Source organism: Eublepharis macularius, chromosome 14 (assembly GCF_028583425.1).
Source record: "Eublepharis macularius isolate TG4126 chromosome 14, MPM_Emac_v1.0, whole genome shotgun sequence".
NCBI lineage: Eukaryota > Metazoa > Chordata > Lepidosauria > Squamata > Eublepharidae > Eublepharis > Eublepharis macularius.
Window position 1 is genome coordinate 51,720,519 of NC_072803.1, and position 16,408 is coordinate 51,736,926.

The 16,408-nt window shown below is 45.5% G+C and overlaps 1 protein-coding gene across 1 annotated transcript in view; it reads right to left on the reverse strand.

Moving 5' to 3' along the window:
* Positions 1-16,408, reverse strand: part of ASTN2 (astrotactin 2) — an 804,644-nt gene that overhangs the window by 62,638 nt on the left and 725,598 nt on the right. The window contains exon 22 of the mRNA XM_054997263.1: positions 1,847-1,988. Within this exon, the coding sequence (XP_054853238.1) occupies positions 1,847-1,988 (142 nt within the window). The remainder of the gene's footprint in view (positions 1-1,846; positions 1,989-16,408) is intronic.

Sequence of the window (16,408 nt, forward strand, 5' to 3'; positions counted from 1 at the left end):
TGTATATAATATTTTTTTCCAAAAAAGAGGAAACATTAAAAATTATTAAATGGCAAGCACACTTTAGACCTCGTGTGCCTCATAAAGCACAGTGTAATAAAACGGTTTCCTTTTTTCCCCTGGATCCTGTTGATATACATAAATAGGGAAGGGGGAGTTAGGGTGGTGACTGGGGAGGGTGATGTGAGGGGAGTGCCATGAACTGGAGAGGCAAAAGGAAAGTATTAATCAGGTCCGCAAAGTGCTCAATGACAACAGAGTTGCCAGTTTTCAGGTTTAATGGTCTTTGTGGTTCCAGAAAAAAAAATCATTACTCACAGTAAAATAAGTTTTAATTATCACAGCTGCTGCAACATTCAGCTCCGGGTTTCTCATCTTCTTTTCTGTTTCTCAAACATCATTCTGTTCTAAAGCTTCACTTCAAACTCATAGTCTTAATCTTTAGGCAAACAGTCTCCCTCCCGCAGGAAGAGGGCTCAAGTTCAGGCAACATGCCCAACCAAGGTTTGCACAGGCCAGACTAAGCCGTGGATTGGGTTTCCAAACATAAACTGGCAAACCCTGGTTCAGAGGTACACATCTGCTCTCATTTTCCATTCTCACAGCGCTCCATTTCATTTCCATTGTGTGGTTGCCTCCAGTGGGGGAGCAACAGCTGTGATTATGGATTATTTATTCTGCCAAACTACAATTAGCAGAGACCAGCATTTGCGAGCACAATTCAAACTATGGTTTCTGATTCAGATTTGTCCGATGACTGTAAACTAGAGATGGGCACGAACTGAAATACAAACCAAAGTTCGTGACAAACCAGGCTAGTTCGTGGTTCACGAAACGGTGGTTCGTCAGAGCCCATTTCTGATGAACCGCCATGAACTTTAGGCTAGTTCATTTGGTTCATTTTTTGGTTCATCACTGCAGACAGCCTGGCGTCAATCAATTAGTTTCCTAGGCAATAGGGGATGGACTGCCTGCAGACCTCCTGCTGACCCGGAAGTGGCCTTCTGCTGGCCCGGAAGTGATGATTTGCTGACCTGGATGTGACGTTTTCACAAACCAAACAAACTGGTTCATAAACCGGGGCAGTTCGTGAAAGTTTGTGGTTCGTGAAATGCAACGAATCATGAACCGCACAGTTCGGGTTTTTTCCAGTTCGTGCCTATCTCTACTGCAAACCCTAGTTTCACAACCCAGACATCCCACTAAACCATAGCAATACTTCCTTAACCATGATTTTGCAAACACACTTCTAACCATGGTTTCTGAGTCTGGTTTGCCAGCCAATCACAAACCTGTTTGCCAGTTCAGACTTCACACCACATCCTATTTAAACCTGAGAAGCAATCATGTACTAAGTCAGACTGTTGGTGATCTTAGCATAGCATCGTTCACTTTGACTGGCAGTGGCTCTCCAGGTTGACAGACAGAGAAGGGAATTCCCCAATGCCTGCCATCACCAAAGATGCCAAGGACTGAAACTGCAACACTTGACATTGAAAGCACACTCTACCACTAAACCACAATCCTTCCCGGCAACGGGATCTAACAATGATGACAAGTGCAGCTGTCTGCCTTATACCAAATCAGACCATCCGTCCGACATTTGCTTAGTACGGTCTACTCAATTAGTGGGGCCAAATTGGAGGGCCTCTTGCCTGAAAAGCAGGTGCTTTACTGGTGAGCTGTGGCCTCTCCCTGACTGCTTTGAGCAAGGGAAGTGGCTTCTGGCACAGAAAGGCTTCTCCCCACCCCACCCCACCCCACCCCCCTGTTCCCTTTGCTCCCTTCCCACTTCCTATTCCTCAATTCCCACTTCCTGTTCCCCCCTTCTCACTTGCTTTCTTACTTGTAGAGTCCATCAGGCTCCAGGCATTTGAAAATGACAGAGTAGAGGCTGGTGTCAGGGGCGTCCCCATGGCTTCTGCCAGCAGCCACGCAGGCTGTTCCAAGGCCAGACAGCAAATCATCAGCAAAGCTCAAGGACTCTCCTGCAGAGAAGAGAAGCAAATGTGAGCTCATCATATTTCCTGCCCTTGTGTGTCCACCCTCCTCCCCCACAGAGCTCAGGGTGGCGTACTGGGGCTGCCAGCCACTGCTTTGGCAAATGCTAGAAGACGTTGAGGATGGTGACTAAGGAGGGCGGTGTTTGGAGAGGACATGTCTCCACTTCTGGGTGACACTATAGGAGTTAGTAAAGACCAAAGAGACATGGGGAAATTCCTAGAGTATTAGAGGCTGTTTTCTGGCCATTTTTTCCCTCCCACTCCTCAGTTTCTCAAGGTCAGGGGACTGGGGCTGAGGACAGAGGGTTATGCGCTGAGGATGGGTAATGACAAGCTATGTAGGCAGGAGCTATTTCCATTTTGTTTGCACAACACTCTATGAGTCTAGTTTAGTTAAGGCACTGAGACTGGCCAGTGGTTGTACACTGAGCATTATGAGAGTTGCTGTAGCATAGTGGTTAAGCGTGAATCAGCACTCTCATGGTTTGAATCCCACCACGGCCATGAGCTCAGCCCCTACTCTCAGCCCCAGCTTCCCAGCTGGATCATGGGGATAATAATAACACTGACTTTTTTCACTGCTCTGTGTGGGGCACTAATCTGTCTAGAAGAGTGGCGTATAAGCACACTATTATTCATAGCTTGGTGATGATTTGCACCTCAGTATCCACAGGTCAGGTCCCACAATACCACAGCCATTCTGCATTTGTAGTGCCTGGCTCTTGCTTTTGTTTGTTTGTTTCAAGTTCAATGCAAAACATCCCCTGGGGAGGGGATTCCGAACTCAGGATGGTGGAAAGAGGCCTGGCTGCATCCTACAATCCCTTCACAGCTCCATGTGCTGGAAAGAGCAGAGGGAGCGGGCACTGGATCCAGGCAGGATGGAAGGGTGCCAGGCTGTTTACTTCCCTCCCTCTGACAGCTCCATCAATGCCAGCTGGAAGCAAAAGGAAGTGGGGATCCCAGCGGGGTCCAGGAATGGGGTCTTTCTGGCTGCCTCCAGCTCTCATTATGAGAGTCCTGTCTATCGATCATGGTACTTGAATGCAATACCCTTCAACACCCGCCTCCTCAAACTGCCATTTCAACTTCCTAGAGTTTAAAAAGCCATTTAAGGGAGATGTCTCCCCTAAGAGCTGCTGGAAGTAGATCTATGGTGGCAGCTTTCTTGCCACCTTACTTCCCATTGCTTCGTAAACTTTCAAAAATAACTCTGCTGGATTCAAGCAGGCAAACACTGGATTAGAGCCAGTGTCCTTTCGGCTTTATATAAAAGTTGGCTATTGCCAGAGCTGGACAGGTGTGTGTGTGCATGTATACACACAGACATATATGCATGTTGACTGAGAGCCAAGCTACAAGTGACTTTTTTCATGTGAAGAACACTTGATTGTTTTCGCAAGTTTTCCTGGGAACTGAAGTCCCAGTGTCTTTCCCCTCTCTGTTGGAATCGCTGCCTGAAGAGCCAGAGAAAGCCGGCGGCAGCAGCAGCTTTTGCAAATCATTCCTCCAGTCACAAGCCTGCTCTCAACGATCTATGGGGGCGGGCAGCTGCAACTTTCTCCCCAGGCGTCCTGCTCTGCTTCACTGACATGTCAGCTTTCTCCAGAGCAGCTCCCCGGGAGCAAGACGCCCAGGGAGAAAGTTGCAGCTGCCGCCGGCTTTCTCTGGCTCTTCACGCAGTGATTCTAACAGAGAGGGGAAGGACACTGGGACTTCAGTTCCCAGAAAAACTTGCAAAAATGATCAAGTGTTCTTCACGTGAAAAAACTCACTTGTAGCTTGGCTCTGAGAGAACTTTCAGAGTTTCATGCATTCGGGATTGAAAAACAGCCTTGGGTCCTCAATTTCTGAATTTTTACTGTCAGTTGGGGTTGGGCTCTCATCCCCTAGTGTCTTTCTTGGCTTCCTTTCAGCTTGATCAAAGGCTCAAAAAAACAAGGCAAGGCCACACAGACCGTTGTGTTGCAAAATAACATTTTACTCAGTGTCGTTTTCCTTTCCTTTTTGTTTCAGGCACAAGTAAACGTAGTAATAAACGAAAAATTACAGTCTAGGAGCGTCCGCCCACCGGGGACTGCTCCCGACGGGAGAATGGCAACGGGTATGCCCGGCTAGATATCCCGTTTCGCTGAACATACGCTTCTTCCAAAGCCATTCTCCCGTCGGGAGCAGTCCCCGGTGGGCGGACGCTCCTAGACGGTAATTTTTCGTTTATTACTACGTTTACTTGTGCCTGAAACAAAAAGGAAAGGAAAACGACACTGAGTAAAACGTTATTTTGCAACACAACGGTCTGTGTGGCCTTGCCTTGTTTTTTTGCGGTTCAAGACCGTTCCCCTCTTCGACTTCAGCATTGATCAAAGGCTCAGACAAAAGTACAGCTATCACTTAGGCTTGCCAGGCCTCCTGCTGGCAACCTCTGCTGCCTGGTAGTGGGGGAAAAAAAATCAAATCAAGAACAGAAATGTCTCCAACTTAATTATATCATTTCCAGGTACCAACCAAATTGATCTCTAGGAATAATTTTCATTTATTTTAGACTTTTATTTCGCCCTCCCTGCGACAGGCCCAGGGCAGATAGCTGGCCCAGAGTGCATCGCTGCAAAGTCTATGATAAAACTCTAGAAACCATAGAGTTTCTGGCAATTCCTAGAGCCATCCTTTGTCACTTCTGGCTTGTACCTAGAAGTGATGTTGCCAGAAGGTCTATCAGTAGAAGATCCAATTTACACTATACAAGTCCTCATGTGATGGGAATTCTGTGCCTCCCAGATACATGCAGACCTGTTTCTGATTGTGACAATGGCATGCAGAGCGATGCAACTTCAGCCTTTGCTCTTACATCGGTTTGCATCCTGAAATGGCCCGGGAGAGCTACTATTTGTGCCAGTGGGAAACGTTGGTATATTGATGGCTATACATAAATTTTCCTACTAAAGCAAATAATTACTCCCTGGGACATTTCAGCTTAAGAACATGGCATTGAGGGGGGGGGGGTAGCCAAATCTCCCCAGGCACTACAACTGTGATCAGAATCAAGCTTACATTTTCCTGGGAGGCACAGAACTCCTACTACACATCAGATCTAGAGTCCACGTGGCTGCCGTAAGACATGTATCATGCAAATTGACCACAAATTGTGCAAACTAAGCCCCTGCTATGATAAACCAGCAGTCTATAAACCCATGAGCTGATCAGCTGGGAGGCAGCAGCAGCAGTATTTTTTAAAAAGGTTATTTTCTTGTAGAGGCACGAGTGAGTAACAATTTTGTTTTCTCTCCAATGACAGAAAGAGAAAGAGAAAATTTAATTATTTCCTTAAAAGAACCCGTTTAGTTATTTTAATACCTCCTGCGGTCCTCAGATGGAAACCTCCCAAAGCTGCTTCCATCATATCACCACAATTTTAACAGAATTACTGAAGGGAGATTTGAGTCAGAATTTGGCTCAGTGGAAAAACACACACTTTGTAGGCAAAAGGTGCCAGGTTCAGTCCGCAGCATCTCCATTTCAAAGATCCGAGGATCAGGTATTAGGAAAGACTCTTCTGTGACTGATGGCCATATCAATCAGAGTAGATCCTACTTAGACAGGTAGACTGATGGGCTGAGCATCTGTTTTGCATGCTGAACTCTCAGAGTTTGTTCCCGGGAATTTTCTAGTTAAAAGGGATCTCTGGTTAGCAAGTGGTGAAAAGAGACCTTGGAGATCTGTTGCCTGTCCAAGTTGACAGCACTAAGCTAGATAGACCAATGGTTTGACTTGGTACAAGGCAGCTTCAAATGACCATATTTAGACTGAGCCCCTTAGTTTGCCAAGCAGATAACAGGTTTGTCAAGAGGGAAGAAGGAAGCAGCTTAAGAAAGTCACAAGGAGAAGTCCAGAGACACTCAAAGAAAAATATCTGCTGCAGTCAAGCAAAAGTGATTCCTAGAAAGAAAACATAGATGGAGAAACACATCAGCTCCTATACATTGCCCAGGGATGACAAACCTACTTTCTTCTGACTATTATTTCCCTTTTCCCCTCTCTCTTTCCTTCCACCTGTTTTTAATTTACTGTTGTGGGCATCTCTTGCTGTGATCTCAACTCAATCTGGGACTCACAAACGAGGCCGGGGATGGGGAAAGAAGAGAAGAAACTAAATTTTTCCCCTCTTCTCCAAAAAGACTATTTTATTTAGTTTGCTTCATTCTGGAACTTAGAGCAGAAGAAAGATTAACCTCCCCCCCCCCAATCTAACGTAATGAAAACAAAGAGAAAAAGTCTGTATGGATAAATAAATATATTGGTAGGTCTGGCGCAGGCACGATTGTGTTTCAGCCCCAACGGAGCCATAATGGGGAACAGGCACATTCCTGCACAGCGGCTCCCAATTCCCTGTCCATTTTCAAGGAAAGGAAAACAGAAGAGGCCCAAATGGGCACAGAGGGCAGAGCCTGGGTGGATAGATGGGGCCCTGTCAGGACTTCGGCCCCCTGGAGACAGCTTCCAGAAAGGTGCCAGGGGAGGGAGGCAGTGAAAAGGTGAGGGAGGAGCAGGAATAATTTCCATTCCCCTCCTGTCTGGTTTGATTTCGTCTTTGTTCAGGAAACACCTGGCCCTCAGAGGTCTGCAAAACTATTTTAAATGGGGTGTATCCTTTGCACCCTTTCCTTCTCCCATTTTCCACCTCAAGGTGTTAAGATTGGAGAGGAAACCTTTGCATGTGTTTCTGTGGTCTGTTAAGGAATGGATTTGTTCAGATCAGCCCACAGCAAAGCTTAAAGCTGGAAAACTCCCAGGCAAAAGACTGGGAGGTGAATCTCCAGCCCAAACAGAGGGACTGTTAGGCGAGTCCAGACACAATGATCAGGAATAAGTATAACAGATACCCCCCACAAATGAACAAAACAAATTATGGCCCAAATAAACAAGGAATCTGCAAGAGGGAAACTCCAAATCCTGTTAGTGGAGCAAGATATACAAATCCAAAACATGTTAATAACTTTATGTACATCTATAACTTACTATGAAAATGCAGAGTTCCAGGACAGACAACAAAACCTGTGCTTGTTTGTTTAGTTGAATGTCCCAACTTATGGGGTTAGTCCAAAGCAGCTTTCAAAAATTAAAAGTGGACACAGAAATTGATTAAAAGAGAAAATTAACACCAATTTTAAGATACCACTAAAATCCAAAAGCGACCCGCAATTAAAACATACTCTGCCAGCCTTTATCCTACTTACTCAATCTTCAGTCTGTTTCCAGGTTCGATTCACAGTGCTAGTCTTCATGAACTTTGAAGCCCAACTAGGGTTGCCAGCCTCCAGGTAGTCGCTGGAGATCTCCCGGAATTACAACTGGTCTCCAGGCCACAGAGATCAGTTCACCTGGAGAAAATGGCTACTTTGGGCGGTGGACTCTATGGAATTATGCCATGCCAAGGTCCTTTCCCTCCCCAAACCCCACTTTCTCCAGTTTTCTCCCAGTTTCACCCCTCAGATCTCCAGGAATTTCCCCACTTGGAGCTGGCAACCCTAAGCCCAACATGGGTGGAGAACAGGTACCTCAACAATGATCTATTCCCATGAACCTACCCACGTGCATAAGGATATCAAGAGAAGCCGTGTTTCATGTTCCATTGTCTTCAGATTTTGAGTGTGTTACTTAGGGTTGCCATATCTAGACTGGGAAATTCCAGGAGATTTTGGCATGCAGCCCGGGGAATGGTGGGATTTGGAATGGGAGGGACCTCAGCAGGTTACAATGCCATAGGGTCCACCCTTCAAAGGAGCCATTTTTTCTAGGGGAACTGATCTCTGACGTTTGGAGATCAGTTATAATACTGGGAGCTCTCCAAGTGATTGGGAACCCTAAGATTAGTAGATGGGGCAGGGTGGGGTTGCCAGGGGGGAAGAGGGGATGCAACACCAACTTTTTTCCTCCTCCTTGTATGCTTGTGCGAAGCACACATGTCCTCCTGGTGCGATGACGTCACTCCTAGGAGTGATGTTGTTGTGCTGTGCCAGGAGCCTGGGAGGCCTATTCCCCTGCCTTTTCCACCCACCTGCCAGGTGAGTGGTGACAGGGGGCACAGGGTCAGAGTGGGGGATCCACTGAGGGGACCTTGCAGCCCTAGGGCAGGGCCTTCTTGGTGGTGGCACCATGGCTTTGGAATCCATGTTCTGGATTGGCCCTCCACTTCTGTGCTTTAAAGAGTTAATGAAAGCTATCATCATCTGTTATGTATTTGGGATAGATTGATTTTATTTCGTCTTTGGGTTTTACTTGGTTTTAACAGCAACAATGACTACTTTTACTGTGTTTTATGGTGGCTGGGTTTTTTTTTTTTGTATTTTTATGTCTTTGCTGAATCTGTAGCTATTTTTTTAAAAAATGATGCCATTTTGCTGAAAGGCAAGATGCAAACTTAGAAATGAACAAAAAAAATTAAGATCAGATAGTTTTCATCTAGTCTCTGAAACTAAGTGCAGCAGAAGTCAGACAGATTGGTTTGAAGAGAATATTGTGCAGTTGAAATGTCACAATAGAGAAGATCCTGCCCGCCTAGTCTCTGGACACAAGAGTATCAAAAACAGGGCTTTAGCTAATTATTTCAACTTCTGGGGAGGTTTTTGCTCGCGTGGCAAAAGCATGGACATGTCAAATACATGCAGCTCTTCTGATCAGACCATCTTTTAATGGTCTGTGCCAGCAATTGACTGAACTAGGCAAACGCCAGGGATCAGATCCGCCAGCAGGTCCACATCTCAGACAGTGCTGAGGTTGCGGTGCCACTCTCATTGCTTTCCCCACAACATTGCATTAACTTTTAAAGTCCTAGACATTCTGAGGCCTGGGTATTCTGTACCAATCTGGCCAGCTACTGAGGCACTTCTCCATGTGTCCTCTGAAACTAAGAGGTTGGTGACAAGGAAGAGGGTCTTTTTTGCATTTGCATCCTAATTAGGAGCCTCATGGCGCAGAGTAGTAAACTGCAGTACTGCAGCCCAAGCGCTGCTCACGAGTCACGACCTGAGTTTGACCCTGGCAGAAGCCGGGTTCAAATAACCTGCTCAAGGTTGACTCAGCCTTCTGTCCTTCTAAGGTCGGTAAAATAGGTACCCAGTTTCCTGGGGGTAAAGTGCAGATGACTGGGGAAGGCAATGGCAAACCACCCTGTAACAAAAGTCTGCCAAGAAAATGTTGGGATGTGACGTCCCTGCCGTGGGTCAGTAATGACTTGGTGATTGCACCTTTACCTTTACCCTAATTACAGAATCTCTTCAGGCTATAGATCCAACTTCTGTGTTGCATTTAAAGTGTTGGTCAAAGTCTGTCCTGTTCATGTGGCCTTTGTTTCTGGCTTTCTTTCTTCCCATGCTGTTGGGCTTAGCAGCAATTCAGCCTTCATGCTGCTCCTGGTCTAATTTTAAAGCTGCATTAGAGAGATACTTTACGTTTTTTTTAAAAAAACCCAGATTTTAATTGACTGTTTGTAAACCACCTTGGATCCCGTGTTGGGAGCAAGGTGACACAGAGCTTTCCAATAAACAAATGCACAAGGATGCTGGGAACGTGGAAGTCTCGCAGTCTCGCAGACCTGCCTGGCATGGTTTCATATCTCCCCAGCACAAAGCAAAGGGTCCTGTCTTTTCCCAACCCTTTTGTGCATCATAGATAGGGTCAGGGCTTTTTTTCTGGGAAAAGAGGTGGCAGAACTCAGTGGGTTGCCCTTGGAGAAAATGGTCACATGGCTGGTGGCCCCGCCCCCTGATCTCCAGACAGAGGGGAGTTGAGATTGCCCTCCGTGCCGCTTGGCGGCACGGAAGGCTACCTCAACTCCCCTCTGTCTGGAGATCAGGGGGCGGGGCCACCAGCCATGTGACCATTTTCAAGAGGTTCCGGAACTCCATTCCCCCGCGTTCCCCCTGAAAAAAAGCCCTGGATAGGGTTACTGCTTACCAGCTGTTGGAAACTACTACCTGCCACCGGTAAATTCAGTAGTAGGAGGAAAAGGGAGGGGGGCTGACATCACATGTGCTGCAACATTATTTTGGGACAAAAACCCAAAGTGATGCCACCACATTCCACCAGTCTATCAACGGAATATAATCTATCTCTGTGATTCCTAGAGTGTCACCATATCATTTCCAGTTTTCAGCCAGAAATAATGATGTGGCATCACACAACACCATTTCTGCCTCTCTCCCCCTGGAGCTAGGGGTGTGTGATCCAGGATTCATATCCAGTTAACGTAACTGGATTTATGCCCATCTGGCATAATCCAGCTATACTGAATCACTTCAGAGAATCCCAGATCAGATCTGGGAAGTCACATACTTATTGGCCAGATTGCGCTGAGTTTATTTGGTTTAATCTGGCAAAAGCAGTTGCAGCTGTGGGCTGGCTGCTCCTCTAACTTTTGTGGGCATTCTAGGCATGGAGGGGAAGGTAAAACCTTCTCCTTTTTACTTTTACAGCTCCCCATTCACCTGACTGGCTCCCCTCCCAGTTTTTCTCCATGAGGAATTCCCATCCCGCCTTCACTCTCAAGCCCTGAGCTCCAAAAGAGACCTTCAAGCCACCGTCACCAGCTGCCTTTTAAATTCAGTGGCTTATCCAGCTCCGCCAATCCTCCCCCCCAGGCTTGCTTCAGTTTGGGATTCTCTGGTTTGACACTGGGGCTCTCTGGTTTGTCACTGGAATTCTCTGGTTCAACTCTGGGAAACTCTGGTTTAATATTTGTTCCCTTGCTGTAGTTTGGTTCTGTTGGGCTTTGTTAGTTTAGCTTGCACTGAGTCTGGCTTTTGGGCCAGGGGTTGCCTGTGCTTAAGGTTTCTCTTTGCTTGGAAAGCCTTGGAAATGTTTCCCCCATAGGAAACAATGAAGAGTGGCTGGGGCTAGCTTGTTTAGGGGACCATAGAACTGAACCCCTAAGGCCAATCTTCCTGAAACTTAGAGGACTGGTAGGAGTAGGTTCTCTGCCAATTTAGTGGAGTTTGCTTGAAAATGCCCTCCCCGTCCACAGTAGTTTCTCCCATAGGGAATAATGGCCGGATACGTTTGGGATTCTCTAATCTAACCTGGCCTGGATTTCAGGGATACTGAATTTTTATGGTATCCTTGATATCTGGATCCAGATTCAACCATTTGGGAGGTGGCAGCTCCACTGCCACCGCTGTAAGCCCTCTGCTGGATGCCAGAAGAGACCTGACAACCCGTGGAAACCTTGGAGGTGAGCTGTTTTTTAAAAAGCATAGAGTTGCCAGATTGGGAAATAAATCTATGCCTGAGTTCTTCATATAATTCTCCTCCTCAGTCCTCCATTCCAGGGAAATAGATGTTTCTAACATCAAACATAGTTAAGTAAGAAATGTACATATTGTCACAAGGGCAGCTAGGAGAGAACTCACCCTTCCCGCAGAGAATTTCAGGTGGGTAGCCGTGTTAGTATGTCGTAGTAGAACAAAGTTCGAGCCCAGTAATACCTTACAGAACACACTTTTTTTTCCAGTATATAAGCTTTTGTGAGCCACAGCTCACTTTGTCAGGTCTCTTTCATGTTCAATTGGGTGCTTTGAGCTGGGAAAACCAGCAGGAGGCAGTTTTAGGAATGTGCGAGTGGAGAAGGCTCCATTTGAAAATTAGATCATCCAGATATCCTTTCAACAAGCACCCCTTTGGAGCAAATTCTCAACACGTTTGAGACTTCAAAGCTCTGACTTGTCACCGAGTGCGGAAATAACTGCCAGGCCAAAAAGCATGTGCTTGCTTCTCTCTCTCTCTGCCCTCTAGCACAAAAAAAACCTAAGTTGGCAAGGTGATAGGGAAGGCATTTCCTAGGAAGATACTTAGAGTGTGATTAATGTCTGACAGGTAAGGGCAGTTTCTCAAATTGGATTATCAGAAAAATAAGAGTCCCAACAAAGCAGATGATACCAGGAAGTCCATGGTCCCACAGAGAAAACTGCAGTCCATCGACCATCTTCCAGAAAACAGCATTCTAGCCACCATGGATGTTGAGTCCTTGTACACCAACATCCCCCATCAGGAAGGACTACAAGCCATTAGAAACATCGTCCCTGACAAGACCACGGCAGATCTTGCCACAGAACTTGGCATGTTTGTTCTCACCCATAACTACATCAGGTTTGGTGAGAACCTATACCTCCAAATCACTGGCACAGCCATGGGCACTTGCACAGCTCCACAGTATGCCAACATTTTCATGACAGACCTAGAACAGCATTTTCCCAACTCCTACACATTGGCGCCTCTGCTTTACTTGAGAGTCATTGATGACATTTTTATTATCTGGACCTATGACAAAGAAGCCCTCGAGAGATTTCACCAGACTTTCCACAACTTCCACTCCAACATCAATCTAACTATGAATCACTCTACACAAGAAACAAACTTCCTGGATACCACAGTATGGATTCGTAAGGGATACCTAAGTACCCCATTATACTGGAAACCAACAGATCAGAAAACATATCTACATGCCTCTAGCTACCACCCCAACCACCTCAGGCAATCAATTGTGTATAGCCAAGCCCTATGCTATAGTCACATCTGCTCCAACCCCTCAGACAGAGATACACACTTGAAGGATCTGCAACAGGCCTTTTTGCAACTAGAGATGGGCATGAACTGGAAAAAACCCCAAACCATGTGATTCATTGTTTGTCAAATTTCACAAACCACGAACCACGAACTTTCACGAACCTGCCTCTGGTTCACGAACCGGTTGGTTTGGTTCATGAAAACGTCACATCCAGGTCAGCAAATCATCACTTCCAGGTCTGCAGGAGGTCACTTCCGAGCTGGCAGAAGTTCACTTCTGGGTCAGCAGAAGGTCTGCAGGAAGTCCATCTCCTGTTTCCTAGGAAACTGATTGATTGGCACCAGCCTGTCGGCAGTGACGAACCAAAAAACGATCCAAATGAACCAGCCTAAAGTTTGTGGCGGTTCGTCAGAATGGGATCTGACGAACCGCTGGTTCGCGAAAAGCAAACCAGCCTGGTTTGTGCTTAATTTTGGTTCATATTTTGGTTCGTGTCCATCTCTATTTGCAACTACACTATCCCCCTGACATGAGGAGAAAGATGATTGGAATGGCCAGATTGACTCCCAGGGACAGCTTGCTACAAGACAAGCCCAAAGAAAATAACAATAGAACACTGCTGGTGGTCACCTACACCTACAGATTTTGACACTTCCCTCACACAGGCACTGGGGTTGGGGGTTGACTTTTTGTTGCTTACAGACAGCCTCCGAAGTCTGAAAATCAGTTGTAATTCTGGGAGATCGCCAGGCCTCACATGGAATTTGGCAAGCCAAGTGAGATGCAGGATAGAGAAGGTGCCTTCTTATGCTGGCTGAAAGTGACAAGAAGTTTTCTGAATTTGTAATGGTGCGGTCTTACCAGATAAGAATGATGATTATGATGGGGAAATTCAACAGAGGGAGGAGTGTGGAGGGCAACAGATTGGATTAGCATGGGGAATAGGCACATGTGTAAAAGGAAAACCATTTCCATGGGGTCTGCTTTGTTTTTCTTTCTAAAACACACACTGCCTGCCTGCACGTTTTCAGAGCTGTCTGTGCAGTCATAAGGATTAGAAACCAAAAGCTCTCAAAATTCTGTGACATGCATATGTCTAGAGTCTCTGTCTCTCTTAAAGAGATATAATGACACTGAAGATTATCCGGATGGACTGGTAGAAAGGAGAACAAACAGCGTTCTACCCTAGGCTGCTCCTCTGCAGAAGCACTGGTTCAGAAGGTGACCTTCTCTCTGACCAAGAGCCTATTTTAGCAGGCAAGTGGTGAGTGCCTTTTGTTTGCCAGGAAGTGTTCAGTTCCTCAATGCCCTTGGGAGGTGACTCCTGTAGCCTTGCATTCAGAATCCTTGAGGGTACCAGTAATTTTTTTAGTTGATTTGATGACATACAGAGAGGCATGCATCTGTGGCCTTGATTGTCATGCCAGCCAGAGAAAGCTAAGCTCAAGAACTATCCAGTTGGGCAGCAGAAGGGAAGGGCTGAAGGTTACCTGTTTTAGAAAGCTCTTAACATCGTGGCCTGAAAAATCTACCCTTCTATCTTTTAAAATTTTCTAATATCCAGCCTGATGAAGAGTTCTAGTGAGCTCAAAAGCTTGCATGATGTTTTGTGTCAACTTGTTTGGTCCAAAATGAAAAGTATTATAGAGATTTTGTACATTTTACAAAGACCAAGACTGGCAATTCATCATTGGAATTGATTTAATCAGGTCAAGAAGACTAGAAATCAAGAGAGTAAAAGGGCTTGAGATCAAGAGCATTTAATAAGTCCAGAGATGGGGGGTATCCCTAGAGTAGAGCCCAGTGGGTTGTTGATGTCCCTTTAAGACAGAAATACACAACATGTATATTCACAAGAGTAGAATCCAGCTATCTTCCACCACCACAAAATCTGGATATGGTATAAACATCTGGACAAAGAAGAAAATATGTTAGCTTTATTATTTTTAATGCTTTAGTCTCAGTTGTTATGGTTCTTTGCTGCTGTTTTATTTTAAGAATTTTGTTGTGTTTTATTTGTTAATCGCCTTAAGAGGGGGACTTTGCAATGTAATATATGGTTATAGTTCCTGATCCCAGTGAAGGTTTAAAAAAGATAGAGGGTGGTAGCAAGTAAACAATTTTAAAAATAACAATGGAAGAAGGGGTATGTCAGGCTTCCAAAGCAGGCAAGGGTTTCCATGGTCGAATCCACATTCACCCATTACCCGCATGTTTATCGGATATCTTCCGTTTGCCTCCAATCCGTGATTTTTTCCTCTTCGTTCACATCCCTGCTTCCAATCCGTCTTTCTTGCGCGTCCCTCCGGTCACATGGCCGCTCAAAAACCGCTTTTTTGGGCGGGACCTTTTTTTCCCCGCCCATTTTTTAAAAAAAATTTTGAGCACACTTTTCCGTTATTTCGATCTTGCCTTATAAAGAAACATCATTGAAGATAATGATGCCTCTCTTTCCCCCACTGACAGCACTGATGGCTCTCTCCCATTTCTTTTTTGGAAATTTGGAAGCATGTGGGAAGCTTTCGTGGGCATTTCCTATGCAGGACAGTTCAGTGCCTGAATTTTACTGAAGTTTCACTTCCTTGGAGTGTCATTATTTCGATATTTCATAATTTCGATATTACAGTAATATAAAATAAAAAAATAAAAAACAGTTAAAAAGGAAGTTTCGCGAGTCCGTTCTGAGAATGGATTCACCCCAAAATGATTTTTCAAACTACCAGATTTGATTCAGAAACAGCATAATCAATAAATCCAATGCTATGAAGTCAAAAACAGTTTTTGCAGACTACGGAGCACTTGCAAGTTGAATCAGCCAATAGGAACTCTCAGAATGGCCGGAGAGACAGGAAGTGGGGGGGGGGGTTTAAAAAAACGCATAAATTGTGCATTGGCCCGTTCACGGCCACTGTGAAACTCCCGTTGAAAACCTGTGACTACATATTCGGGAGAAATGCGAATGAAATGCGTCTGTTTAATGAGGTAATGTGACCGGCACTCGGGATTGCGTGGGGAATGCGGGGAACATGCGACTTAGAATGAGTAATGTGGATTCGACCCATGTCTCTGACTGGAACAAAAGTTAGCAAAAAGTTTCTGCCTGTATTTTCTGCCTGTTTTTTAAAATTCTTAATTGTTTCTAGTTTTATTGGTCCTGCTTTTATTGATTTTTATTTATTTATGCTATTCCTGTCTATTGAGCCCCATGGCACAGAGTGGTAAGATGCAGTACTGAAACCCAAGCTCTGCTCACGACCTGAGGTCAATCCTGGCAGAAGCCAGGTTCAGGTAGCCAGCTCAAGGTTGACTCAGCCTTCCATCCTTCCGAGGTCAGTAAAATGAGTACCCAGTTTCCTTGGGGGTAAAGTGTAGATGACTGGGGAAGGCAATGGCAAACCACCCTGTAAAAAAGTCTGCCAAGAAAACGCTGTGATGCGACGTCCCCCCATGGGTCAGTAATGACTCGGTGCTTGCACAGGGGACTACCTTTACCCTACCTTTTACCTACATTATTCACGGTCCACCTTTCTCACTGAGACACAAGGCAAATTAGACAATGTAAGTCAACGCAATCAGCATCTGGGACATTCAATAAACAATACAATAGTGTACGGATTTCAGAAATTTGAAAACAAGCATAAATCCAAATACAGATATCAAAGGTCAACCAATAGGGAATAAACTTTTGAAATAATAAAGAAAACAGGTCAAATACCCTTGGGAGGAGGGGGGTATTCACCCACGAGGTTTGCTGTAAATAGGCAGGTGCACAGAGAGCCCCACAATGCCAGTCCCTGCTGCAAAGATTATGCTTAGCCTCTCCTGGTGACTGTTCGCAACAGCTTTGCCT